The 14,591-nt window shown below is 35.2% G+C and overlaps 1 protein-coding gene across 10 annotated transcripts in view; it reads right to left on the bottom strand.

The window, feature by feature from the left end:
• Positions 1-14,591, bottom strand: part of ATF7IP2 (activating transcription factor 7 interacting protein 2) — a 61,563-nt gene that overhangs the window by 22,807 nt on the left and 24,165 nt on the right. For 9 of the 10 annotated variants that reach the window (XM_079121609.1, XM_079121608.1, XM_079121611.1 and 6 more), the window contains 3 exons: positions 11,816-11,950; positions 10,298-10,396; positions 7,528-7,688 (listed from right to left, as the gene is read on the bottom strand). In XM_079121609.1, coding sequence (XP_078977735.1) covers positions 7,528-7,688; positions 10,298-10,396; positions 11,816-11,950 — 395 coding nt within the window. Of the gene's footprint in view, positions 1-7,527; positions 7,689-10,297; positions 10,397-11,815; positions 11,951-14,466; positions 14,552-14,591 lie in introns of those variants that run through there. The other variant, XM_079121604.1, reaches the window with a different exon arrangement.

Genomic DNA, 14,591 nt, shown 5'->3' with positions numbered 1-14,591 from the left:
AAAGTTGGTTCTTTGAGAAAGTGAACAAAATAGATAAACCCTTAGCCACACTAACAAAGAGAAGGAGAAAGAAGACTCAATTTACTAAAATACATGATGCAAAAGGAAATATCACGACAGACACTACTGAGATACAGAACATAATGAGAAGCTACTTTTAAAATCTGTATTCCAACAAGATAGAAAGTACCGAAGATATTGACAAATTTCTAGAGACATATGCTCTGCCCAAACTGAACCAGGAGGACATACACGATTTAAACAGATCAATATCAAGCAATGAAATAGAAGAAGCCATTAAAAATCTACGATCCAAGAAAAGCCCAGGACCAGACGGATTCTCAGCCAAGTTCTACAAGACCTTCAAAGAAGAACTCATTCCAATACTTCTCAAAGTATTCCAGGAAATAGAAAAGGAGGGTACCCTACCAAACTCATTCTATGAAGCTAATATCACCCTCATACCCAAACCAGGAAAAGACACATCAAGCAAAGAAAATTTTAGACCAATATAGTTGATGAATATAGATGCAAAGATCCTTAACAAAATATTGGTAAACCGTATCCAAAAGCGTATTAAGAAAATTGTGCACCACGATCAAGTGGGGTTCATTCCTGGAATGCAAAGATGGTTTAACATCCGTAAATCAATAAACGTAATCCATCGTGTCAATAGACTTAAGGATAAGAACCATATGGTTATTTCAATTGACGCAGAAAAAGCATTGGACAAAATACAACACCCCTTCATGCTCAAAACACTAGAAAAAATAGGCATAGTAGGAACATACCTGAACATTGTAAAGGCTATTTATGCTAAGCCCATGGCCAACATCATTCTTAATGGAGAAAAACTGAAACCATTCCCTTTAAAAATGGGAACAAGACAGGGATGTCCTCTTTCACCACTTCTATTCAACATTGTCCTTGAAACTCTAGCCAGAGCAATTAGGCAGACTAAAGAAATTAAATGGATACGAATAGGAAAAGAGGAACTTAAGCTGTCACTATTTGCAGATGACATAATTCTACATTTAGAGGATCCAAAAACCTCCTCCAGAAAACTTCTAGACCTCATCAATGAATTCAGCAAAATAGCAGGCTATAAAATCAACACACATAAATCTATAGCATTTTTATATGCAAGTGATGAAACAGCTGAAAGGGAAATGAGGAAAACAACTCCATTTGCAATAGCCTCAAAAAAAAAATAAAATACTTGGGCATCAATCTAACCAAAGAGGTAAAAGATCTCTACAATGAAAACTACAAAACACTGAAGAAAGAAATTAAGGAAGACCGAAGATGGAAAGATCTCCCATGTTCTTGGATAGGCAGAATTAATATTGTCAAAATGGCCATACTACCAAAAGTGCTATACAGATTCAATGCAATTCCAATTAAAATCCCAATGATGTACCTCACAGAAATAGAGCAAGCAATCATGAAATTCTTCTGGAAGAATAAGAAACCCAGAATAGCTAAAGTAATCCTTAGCAGGAAGAATGAAACAGGGGGTATCACAATAGCAGAACTTCAACTATACTACAAAGCAATAGTAACAAAAACGGCATGGTATTGGCACCAAAATAGACAGGTAGATCAATGGTACAGAATAAAGGACACGGACACAAACCCAAATAAATACAATTTTCTCATACTGGACAAAGGGGCCAAAAATATGCAATGGAGAAAAGATAGCCTCTTCAACAAATGGTGCTGGGAAAACTGGAAATCCATATGCAACAGAATGAAACTAAACCCCTATCTCTCACCCTGCACAAAACTCAACTCACAATGGATCAAGGACCTTGAAATCAGACCAGAGACCCTGTATCTTATAGAAGAAAAAGTAGGTCCACATCTTCACCTTGTTGGCTTAGGACCAGACTTCCTTAACAGGACTCCCAAAGCACAAGAAATAAAAGCAAGAATCAATAACTGGGATAGATCCAAACTAAATAGCTTTCTCTCAGCAAAGGAAACTATTAGCAATGCGAAGAGAGAGCCTATAGAGTGGGAGAATATCTTTGCCACTCATACTTCAGATAGAGCACTAATTTCCAGAATCTATAAAGAACTCAAAAACTCTACACCAAGAATACAAATAACCCAATCAACAAATGGGCTAAGGAAATGAACAGACACTTCACAGAAGATGTACAAGCAATCAACAGATATATGAAAAACTGTTCAACATCTTTAGTAATAAGAGAAATGCAAATCAAAACTACACTAAGATTCCATCTCACCCCAATTAGAATGGCGATTATCAAGAATACAAGCAACAATAGGTGTTGGAGAGGATGTGGTGAAAAAGGTACACTCATACATTGCTGGTGGGGCTGCAAATTAGTGCAGCCACTCTGGAAAGCAGTGTGGAGAGTCCTTAGAAAACTTGGAATGGACCCTCCATTTGACCCAGCTATCCCACTCCTCGGCCTATACCCAAAGGACTTAAAATCAGCACACTACAGAGATACAGCCACATCAATGTTCATAGCGGCTCAATTCACAATAGCCAGACTGTGGAACCAACCTAGATGCCCTTCAGTTGATGAATGGATAAAGAAACTGTGGTATATATACACAATGGAATATTACTCAGGTATAAAGAATAATAAAATTATGGCATTTGCAGGCAAATGGATGAAATTGGAGAATATCATGTTAAGTGAGATAAGTCAATCTCAAAAATCCAAAAGAGGAATGATATCACTGATAAGCGGATGATGACACTTAATGGGGGGGAGGGGGACAAGAATGGAGGAAGGAGGGACTGTATAGAGGGAAAAGAGAGGTGGAAGGGGTGGGGGGAAGGGAAAAGATAACAATGAATCAAACATCGTTACCCTGTGTAGATGTATGATTACACAAATGGTACGCCTCTGCTCCATGTACAATCAGAAACAACATGTATCCCATTTGTTTACAACAAAAATAAATTTAAAAAAAATTAAATTCCCAACAACAAGGTACTAAATAAAAACAATTTCCTTTATTTCAAAATCTCACCAATACCTGTTATTGCCAGGTTTTTAAAACCTTTTTTTTTCTTCCTTACTTGATTAAAATGGAATTACATTATAATTTTATTTTATATATTCCTGATTACAAATAAAGATGAAACCTCTGCATGTGTTCACTGACCATTTGGAATTCTCTAGATGAAGTGGACATACAAGTCTTTTGCCCTTTTTTCTTTTGTGTTATCTGGCTTTTACTCATTGATCTGTTGAAGCTCTTCACTGGGTACTAATCTACAAGTTATAGGTGCTGCAAATATCCTCTACCCCTCAGTGGCCTGTCTCTCCACTATCTTTATAATGCCTTTGAAGAATAATTTTATTACGGTATTATCAATTTTTCTTTTATGGCAAAAAGTTTTGTGTCTTAAAAAAATCTTTCCCTACGTTCATAAAGACATTCTAATTTTGATTGTGTATACAATTCCATGTTGGAAGCTGAGCACAGTAGTGCATGCCTGTAATCCCAGCGGCTGGAGAGACTTAGGAGGATCGCAAGTTCAAAACCAGGCTCAGCAAAATCAAGTGCTAAAATAGGGCTGGGATGTGGCTTAGTGGTTGAGTGTCCCTGAGTTCAATCCCCAGTACCAAAAATCAAAATCAAAAACAAAACAAAACAAAAAATTCTATGTTGGAATATCTAAATATCTCATTTTCCTTTAAATATTTAGTTCCTTAATTTACATGGGATTTTTTTAAAAATCCCAGTTTCATATTTCCTCCAACAGGAATAACAGAGTACCATTTACTGAACGTCAGTCATTTCCCAAATGACTGCCATACAAGCTCCACCATGTCACATGTACACACATCATGGGTTTCTGGACTCTTGTTTGTTATCAATTTGTCTGTTACTTGCCAATATTATATCCTAATTGTTGTAGTTTTGTAATGTCCTGACCCAACATTGGACAGCAAATTCCTTCTTGATTCTCTAGGATATTTTGTTTCAGATTCATTACATTTACGTACACATTTTAGAATCAATCAGCTGAAGTTCCATTAAATTACACACTGGAACACAGACTGAAGTTTTATTAAATAAAATTAATTTAGTGAACTAAAGTGAAAACATTGCATAATACTGCTATATATAAGCCACTAACAGTACATTTATCCATTTAATTCTTTAGTATCTCTCAATATTTTATAATTTTCTTCAGTTATTGCATATCTAATTAAATTCCTAGGTATTCCGAGATATTTGATATTTGATATTTTGGTATTATAATAATGGTGCCTTATCTTTTAAAGTTTACTTTTTAAATTTATTTGTGTTTGGTATACAGGAATACAAATGGTTTCTTACATGAGTTCAGAAACCCTTTGTAACTCTAATTAATCCTAATAATCTATCTGTAGGTTCCTTTGGATTACCTATATACAAGGTTAATTATCCAAAAATACTAATAATATTATTGTTCCTTCTTTACTAATCCTTTTTCTTTTTTGTCTTCTCTTTCTTTTCTGCATTCTTGTACTGGTTAAGCCATTTGGTGTGTTATATAGAGTGGTTTGACAGCAGCCATCTTCTGTTTTGTGTCTCAAAAAACACTTCCAATGATCCACCATCAGATTTGTTGCAGGACTTTTGTAGACTACATTAGGTAAGAAAGTTACCTTCTATTCTGAATTTGCCAAGACTTTATTTTAATCATAAAGCAGATCATCAGGATGGGGGTGTGGCTCAGTGGTAGAGCATTTGCTTAGCATACGTGATACCCTCCCTACGTTTAATTGCCAGCACCAAAAAAAAAAGAAAATAAACAAAGATATCAATTCCTGCATATATTATTAGCTGACTGTGATTTTTCTCCTGGCAAATTACATTGCTCAATTTTTTTACTATTAAACCAACATTGCAGCAGTTCCAAGACATAAATTTTTTTTCTTCTTTTTTTTTGATAACAGGGATTGAACCCAGAGGTGCTAAACCACTGAGCCACATCCTCAGCCCTTCTTAATTTTTGAGACAGGGTCTCACAAAGTTGCTTAAGGTCTTGCTAAATTGCTGAGGCTGGCTTTGAACTTTGGATCCTCCGGCCTCAGCTACCCAGAACTGCTGGGATTACAGGTGTGTACCACAATGTCTGGTCATACTTAAAACTTTAATAGTTTGTTGAATTTGGTTTACTGATATCTTGTTCAGGATGTCTGAATAGATTGTGTGAGTTAAACTGGGTTGTACCAAACCAGGCATGGTGGCCTACACCCATAAACCTAGAGACTCAGGCAGGAGGATCAAAAGTTTAATGCTAGCCTGGGGAACTTAGGGACACCCTATCTTAAAAAGTCAAGGGTGAGGGTATAACTGGGGGACTGTAATTTCCATTTCTAAAAAATATTTAAATTAATTTTATCATCAGGGTTATGGTAGCCACATAAGAAATGAAGAATGTTCTGATTAAAAACTTAAGAATGTTCCCTTTCTTCTATTCCTTGAAGAGTGTGTTTAAAACTTCTATGATTTCTTCCTTAAATGTCTTATAAAACTCACACTGAAGACATCAAGGTCACATCACATGTTACAGCTATTTGCACACTCACTGTGAGCTCACAGTGCCTCCTGCCTGAAAGAGTTGCAGGTTCTTCTTTCAGTATTGAACAAAAAGGATTTGTTCATGCAACAGATATAAGCCACTAATAAATGGGACATATTTGCCTAGAAAGTGCTATTTCACTTTTTACTTCCATGATCAGCACTATTTTCCCCTTTTTGTGTCACTTTATGAGTTTCAACACATGCATCCACAAGTAAAAGCCAAGACTTAGGGCTGGGACATAACTGAGCAATAGAATGTTTGGCTTAGCATGCACAAGGCCCTGGGTTCGATCCCCAACACCACAAAACAAACAAACAAAAACCAACATATAAATATCAATACCTTTCTCATATACCAATACTAAAACTAGTGAGAAAGAAATCCAGAAAATAACCCCATTCCTAATAGCATCAAAAAAATAAAACACCTGGGAATGGATCTACCCAAGGAAGTCAAAGAGTTCTACGATGAAAACTAGAACGCTGGAGAAGGGAACTGAAGAGAATACAAAGATGGAAAGACCTCCCATGTTCATGAATAGGCGGAATTGTTAAAATGCTCATGTTATAAAAGCAAGACACAGATTCAATGCAATCCCTATCAAAATATCAATGTCATTCTTCAAAGAACTAGAAAAAAAGTCTTAAAATTCATTTGGAAGAATAAAAGACACAGAATAGCCAAAGCAGTTCTAAGTATAGAGGTTCCTCAAAAGACTAAGAACGGAACCACCCTATGGTCCCGTTATACCACTCCTCAGTATTTATCCTGAAGAATTAGTCAGCAAACTACAGCAACACATGAAGATCCAAGTTTTTAGCAGCACATTTCACAATAGCCAAACTATGGAATCAGTCCAGGTGCCCCACAGTGAATGAATAGATTAAATATATATATATATATATATATATATATATAAAAAATATATATATACAAATGGAGTTTTAGTAGGCCATAAAGAATGAAATTATTTCATTTGAGAACATTAGCTTAAGTGAAACAGGCCAAATTCAGAAAGGTAAGGGTGGTCTGTTTTCTTTAATATGGGGAAGCTAGATAAAGGAAAATGAAGTGGAGTGGCGGGGGGGGGGGGGGTGTCTCATGAAAACTGAAAGGAAATCAGTAGAGCGGAGGAAAAGGACCAGAAGAAAGGAGGATGGGAGGGAAAAGTGAAATAATACTGGGGAATGATATTGGCCAAATTATGTTGCTACAGTGTGTGCACGTAAGAACGTGTAACGATGAATCCCACCATTATACATAATTATGACGAACCAAGAAAAAAATAGGGGAGAAAAAGTAAAACTACAGAACACATAAGGAGGAATGCTAAGGAAGCCACTATTATAAAATAAAGTTTCAAAACTGTTGACAGTTACCAGTGATAAGAAAAGAAATTATTAATATGCCTCCACTCCTCCCTTTGAACATCAATCCAGGTCAGGACCACCAAGCAAATTCCCTCATTGAACTAAACTTATTCCCTATTTGCCCCAAATCTTTTAGACTAGATTAGAAAAATAAATTTCTCAGTTGTTTGTGACCCAATTAGAAAAATAAGTTAATCTGTTCACTCTGATTTGAAGTTACCATGATATGACTTTCAATATGAAGGGAACTAACTTTAGGTATTTCTTTCCGAATCCTAACAACTCTTTGGCATGATTTTTTCAACACTGTTTCATAGGGCCTTGATTTTCTCACGTGTAGAACTGGAAACAATATTGGGTGATTCATTAAACATTAACTTGGTCACCTCTCCATTTAAAAATCTTAGTACTATTATTAAAACAAAAATAAAGCCTTTAGAGAACCAATTCAATGACTTTGTAACAGACAAAACAGTGTTCACGTGAATACAAAGTTTTAAGTTATTTTATGCTTAAAGGAGAAATAGATATATATTTACAAAATATTTGTTTAGAAAAGTAATTTTGCATTTGTGTAGAAATACTTACCTTTCAGAAACAAACTCAACACAATCCGGTGACAAATTCATCTTTTCACTTGTTTTCTTGATGGTGTTAGAAGATTCACAGTTCGCAGAAGTCACTCTTTCATTCGGACCACTAACTGATTCTTGACTCCGACACAAATTCATGGTCTCTGAATTTGCAATCTGTTAAATGGGGGAGGAAAAAGCAGTTGAGGAGTGGGTAAAATTCATGTCAGGCAGAATTTCACTTGAAAAATATTCTAACATATGACAAAACATATTAGATAATCTGTATTTCAACAATTAATGACCATGACTGTGATTTCTCTGCCAAGAGACTCTTTACCGCAAGGAAATGAAAATGATGGTACCATTCAACATTCAACTTCCTACACTAGGTGAATAGGAGGAAAAGTAAATACCCAGGTACTTTAGACAACATTTCATTTCTACTAGCTCAACTTTTAGGAACTAATAAAACATAAAACTTTTTACTACTACTACTATATTTTTAATAAAGACCAGAAATAAATCAGATTGCAAACTCACTTTTCCAACTGGTGAATCTGTTTAAAACATTCATCTGTTGAAACATTCAGTAGCATTTACAGTATATCTGCACATTAACCAATTGGAAAGGATCAACCAATTGTCTAACTCAGGAACCCTAACTATGGGGACAGTATGCACAAAAAATGCACATGCATTAAGGCAGAATTCTGCAATATTATTATATTAAATGAACAGAGTTTATGTAAAGAGTAGTTTTTAATGACATTGGAAATCAATAGCTAAAACAGTTGGTATTCTTCCAGTTTTAGGAAAAGGTAGAGGAATCCACTTCAATGTCTGGATGGCCATTGTCCCATATGAGGGACAGCAGTAGGGCCTGCACTACTCAAATATCAACAGCACCCCTGCTCCACACCAGGGCAACAGCAAGCCCAGTCCACTGCCTGGCAGTGTCCATGGACCAACATTTCCTGAACTTCCCATCCACCAGCACTGGGAACCATGGAGGCACCTGCAGGGACTGAACGGGCGGCCCAGTGGTGCCAGAAGAATGAAGGCAACCCAAATAGCCCACAAAACCTCTGGAAGAAAACATAGCTATTGGAAATACAGTTTACAAGAGCAAAGTAGGACCTACATACTAAACCTACCTAGGAACTGCCTACTGAAGTTACATGCCACATCACTTCAAAGAACTGTCACATTTTGACCCTCCCAAGGGACTAGCAAAAGGTTGTCCAATCATGTTCCTCGTTTTCTCTTCAAAGTATGTGTTTTGGACAATGAACTTCCTAATTTTAGAAGAAATACTCTTCAACATTCCAAACATTCCTTCAATACTGCTCAGAAATCTTTTCAGCCTAATAAAAATCCAAGCCTACTGCTTACAAGTTTTGTTTTCCATGACAACTATAGGACTATTCAGCTATATACCATGACCATATGTATAAAAAAGGAATCCCCTGAGCAGGGTACAGAGGTGCACATTTATCACCCTAGCCACTCAAGAGGCTGAAAGAAGAAGGATAGAAAGCTCAAGGCCAGCCTCAGAAACTTAGTGAGATCCTGACTCGAAATTAAAATGTAAAAAATGGCTGGGGATGTGGCTCAGTGGTAGAGCGCCTCTGGGTTCAACTCCAGTACCAGACATACACACACACAAAAAGGCAAAAATCCGAAGTATGTAAAGAAAAAATGAAAAACAGAAACCAATGAGAAAAAAGAATAAAACTTCAAAGGCTCTAGACTGATCAAGAAAAAAAGCAGATTAACCGTATCATAAACGAAGTATGGTATATCACTATAGCTCTACAAATATTTATAAGGGAATTTTATGACTAGCTTTACATCAACAAATTAAACAATTTAGACAAAAAGAACAAATTTCTTGCAGAGACAACTTACAAAACTGATACAAGATGGAACAGAAAAATCTGAATTGCTCTACACCTACTACATTTGATTTCCTACAAAAGCAAGCTCCTTGCTCGGTTTTCAGAGGTAGTCCACAAACATTTGAGAAATAAAATTCTTATGCAAACTTTCAGATAACAGGAAATGCTAATCAATTCATTTATTGAGGTTAACATAAATTTGATGCCAAATACTAACATACATTGTAAGAAAAAGTTATTCAGTGAACATGCACAGATTATAAGTTGTATATAAAAATATAAACCGCCAGCTGGGCACAGTGGTGCACACCTGTTAGGAGGCTAAAGCTAGCCTCAGTACTTGGTGAGGCTCTAAGCAACTTAGTGAACCCTGCCTCCAAATAAAAATTGGAAAAGCTGGAGATGTGGCTCCATGGTAAAGCCCTTTTGGAGTCAATTCCCAGTATTCCCCTGGCCCTCCATACATCTTACACACAAAAACAGCCACTCAAATGTACTTGATCAATTTATATGTAACATTTTGAATGTATGTTTCAAAGTTTATTTTGATACATTGACATCCTGAATGTACAAAATATACATGGCTTACAGGGAATGAATAGATACAGACAAAAATAAGTTAGCAAAGAATTAAAGGTAAAATCTAGGTGCTAAGTATACGAATACTCACTGTAAAAATTCTTTCAACTTTGCTGTATGTTTCACACTTTTCAAACTAAAGAAATGCAAGTGGTACATAAGCATATCTTTCCCAGAGAGATTCATTCATAATAACATTCTAAGTATAAGTAAATTCATGTCCTAGTAAAAATAAATTCTTTTCTGATAATTCAACTACTTATTGGACCAACTAGGTTATTAAAACTCCTGGGTGTTTATACCAACCTTACAGCCTATGTTATTAGGTAATGTGTTTGGTTCCAAACAATTCCTTTGAGATAATAATACTGTTCTAATACGTCTTTGAAGTCTTGCTATTTTTGCCTGGAAGAAAGAAAAATAAGTAAACACCAAACCAAAGGACTAAAATGTTATATAGAGGTAGTAGAAAAATTATTTGCCAAAGTAGTCTTATGAGACATAGGCATATACTCAAATAAATAAATTCTTATTTAGTCACCCCAGGGTATCCACAGGATTGGTCCCAGACCCCTCAGATACCAAAATCTGCAGATGATCAAGTACTTATAATGGCATAATATTTGCATATAACCCCCACAAATCGTATGTACTTTAACTTGCCTTTAGATTGCTTATAATACCTAATACAATGTCAATGCTACGTAACACACTGTTACTACTACACAATTTAGGGAATTACAAGGAAAAGGACTATGTATTCACTAGACAGATTTTTTCCTGAATATTTTCAATCCATGGTTAACTGAATACATGCATCCACAAAACCCAAGGCTGTATAAGCAAAAGATTTAAAGCAAATTTTATGCTTTTATGATATTCCAGAACAGAAGATGAAAAACATTAATCTTTCAGCTGGGTATGGTGGCACACACCTGTAATTCCAGTGACTCCGGAGGCTGAGGCAGGAGGATCACAGGTTGAAAGTCAGCCTCAGCAACTTAGCAAAGTCCTAAGCAACTCAATGAGACCCTGCCTCTAATAAAACATAAAAAAGGGCTGGGGATGCACATGGCTAAGTGTTTAAGCACCCCTGGGTTCAATTCTCAGTCTCAAGGAAAAAAAAAATTAATCTTTCAGTTGGTCCACAATAAAACTGATGGTGATAAAAACACCAATCAAAAAATAAAAAAAAACAACAAACAAAGGCCGAATGTTTTCTCTGATAAGAGCATGACAATATGTAACGAGATGGGGGGAGTTGGGGGGGAAGAGAAAAATGAAGGAACTTTGGATGGTATAGAGGAAAAAGGGGTGGGAGGGGGTGGGAAAAGAAAAACAGTAGAATGAAACAGACAGTATTACCCTATGTATATGTATGATTACATGAATGGTGTCAATATACATTGTGTACAACCATAGAAATGAAAAGTTGTACCCCATTTGTGTACAATGAATCAAAATGTGTCTGTAAAAATAAAAAAAAAATTTAATTAAAAAAAAAAAAAAAAAAGAAAGAAAAGCACCAATCAACAAGAGACCCTAGAAAACAAAAAATTCAGGAGCTTGAAATAAGAGGAAAGGCTGTAGTTGGAAAGAAAAGAGACTGCCTAAGTATTAAGCCTGTCAACCCACACAGGCTGCTGATAGTTCTGAGTACTTCTCAAGAGACAATATTGCTGAAAAATAGTAAGTTCTATCATCTGTGCTACAGTCTTAAATAAACTTGTGGCCCGAAATCAAATTCAGGTCTTGCCTTTCCTAACACATAAGATCACCAAATTTCACTTTTTTAAGAGGACTCAAATGAAATCAGAAACTTACAAAGAGTTCATCAGCTGTTGCTTCATGTTTATTCCTGCACTGTGTCTTCCCAATGCGTTCATTCAATTCTTTCAGTTTTTTATCAAATAGTTTGTAATTTATCCTATAGATCTCATATCGAATCAAATGTCTGACCTAGAATTTTAAAATAAAAACCAAAACATCCCAGATTTCAAATTTCAAGCAATTCTATTTTTTACTTTTTAAAAATAGCTTTGCTTTATTTCTGGATTTACTATGACAAGATATACTTTATTTGTATGTTTATATTACTGTAGCAGTAAGTTATATAAAACTTGAATATTAAACTCAATACAACATATCCAGCATTCTACTGTCAGGTACAACTATAATTTTAAAAAAGAACACATCTAATATGTAACTATAAAGACATGTTAGAAATTAAATTTATTCTCAAATTACTAATTTTAGTTTCTTATGATTCCAGTTGATTATTATTCCATAATATACATTGTAGAAACAATTACAAGGCTATATTCCATTTATATTTTCAATTATCAAAACTTACAAGTTCATAGTTCATAAAAAGCAGCTCTATTTATCTTAAAACCAGAGCCTGGTGAAAATATTTGGTGGTCTATAGTAGATATGGAACGAATTGTTCAAGTTTGAGACTTGACCCTGCCATTAACAAGCTATATGGCCTTTGACAAGTCATACCACCTCTGGGCTTTGTTTTCTCTGTCCACAATGGGTAGAGGACATAGTAAAATGATTGCTGAATGAAGAATACTTACAGGATTTTATAAGGTAACATGTGAAAGACTTCTATAAGATGTAAAACACATAATTGATATGAGAGAAATATCCAAGACAATTACTATTATTTGCATAACATTTTAGGGGGTAGATTTGTTACATTAAAATTGAAAAAAGCCAGGGACAAAAAATATGCAGTGACTAACACTATCTGGCAAAATGAATGCTATTCTAACAGATTGTAGTAGCTATTACATGAGATTAATGCACTTCATTATCTGCACATTTAAAAAAAAAAAGACTGGCCCATTTTCAGGAAGCACAATTAATCTCAGTGCCCACTGATCTGCACAGTTCTGCTGAGCCATACATACAGAAACACTAATTTTTCAGTGTATATTCTGTAAACAAATTTTATAACAAAATATATAATCTCTCTTAATAAAGACACTAGTCATGATACATTTAAAGTGCTTATTAGTGATAATTATATCTTGCCCCCAATATCTTGCTACATGGTGCTCAAAATTGGAACACACAGTTCCCATGTTGAACTCTTTTATATTGATATCACCTGATGATTAGTTACAGCCTATAATTTTATTTGATTATTTCCAAGGTTTTTCCTTTTTGTTTCCAATTGTTATTAGTCAACATTGTCTATATCTACTTAATCTTTTCTGTAGTGCTTATTTAACACACACACACATATTTATACACACACACAGACACATATATATGTCTATACACACATGTATCACTCAAAATATTATTAAAAAAATTATTATTTAAAAAATGCTCAGAAACACATACTATTTTTACGGACAGCCTTTACCTGCTACCCATGTGTGGGTTTTATGGATCACTGTGTGCTTGCCAGTTCACTTGCTGGGGTAATATATGAAGCTCATGCTCAGATAAATGTTGGAGAAACACATCTAAATGCTTTGAATATGTGTTTCTCAAAAACTTCCTTGGAAAGGAAGAATCAAATGGAATATATGTTAAAATCACAAACTACTCGGCCTCATCCTGGATCCAACAAACAGAATCTCCAGGAAAGGGGCCTGCAAAGTTGTACATTAACAGGCACCAGCAATGATTCTTAATGGTTAAGTCTAAGAAAACAGTAGACTAAAACAGTAATCTTCAACTATTATTGAGCTCAAAAAAACTATAAATAAATACTCCTGATGATTCAGATAGAGGTAGACCCTTAAACTTGAGTATTTTGGACTAAGTGCCAACCAAGGGGTGATTCCATTTGTCCTCACTTAGTGATAATGTTTATTATACAGAAGAAAGGCACAACGGATTCCATAAAAAAAAACTCTTAAATATCTTTTCCCAATGGTAATGTACCCAACATTATGGAATATGATGGAAGTCTAGCTTTGATTTGCAGAAGACAGCCAAACTGGTCTCAAGTTTGTAGAAACTATAAACTGATAATCTGTCCCAGCTTTCTAAGATGGTAGGTACAGTTAATAACCTGAACTTTGGAGGAAAAACCCTTGCAAATCACTAACCTAACTCGAGTTAGCTAGGTTAAGATCCTTCTGGAATCTCAAGAGACAATAGCACTAGGACTCTCTCAATAGGGAAGAAGAATGTCAGAATGGGAGGGACTTACATTTGATTTGAGATTCAAACAAGATAAAGAGATATTGTTTACAAAGAGAGATGTTTGGATAGGAATTACACATGAGGGAAAAGCTAGCTGCTTAGATATAGGAAAAAAGAATTAGCTAATATTCAAGTTGTCTCTGGAGAATGTACAAGAAACTATTCCTTAAACTCACTGCAAAGAATTATTTTGCATTATTTTGTGAGGTAGACAATAGTACTGAAAACCCTGATTTTTCTATGTCAGCAAAATTAAAATGTTCAAAGTCTAGGGTAAATTTTGTGCATTTATGTCCATATCATACCTTGTTTCTGAATGCAGCCACTACTCACTGGGAATCCTCAACCTTTTTCTTGATAACATGGTTCTTGGGCTTGACTGCCCCTTCCCTGCCAGCAATAGAATAATTACTTTTTTTCTTTTTCTTTT

This window comes from Sciurus vulgaris (assembly GCF_902686455.1).
Source record: "Sciurus vulgaris genome assembly, chromosome: 18".
NCBI classification, from domain to species: domain Eukaryota; kingdom Metazoa; phylum Chordata; class Mammalia; order Rodentia; family Sciuridae; genus Sciurus; species Sciurus vulgaris.
Note: the sequence above shows the minus strand (reverse complement) of the source record. Positions and strands in the feature narration are given on the sequence as shown.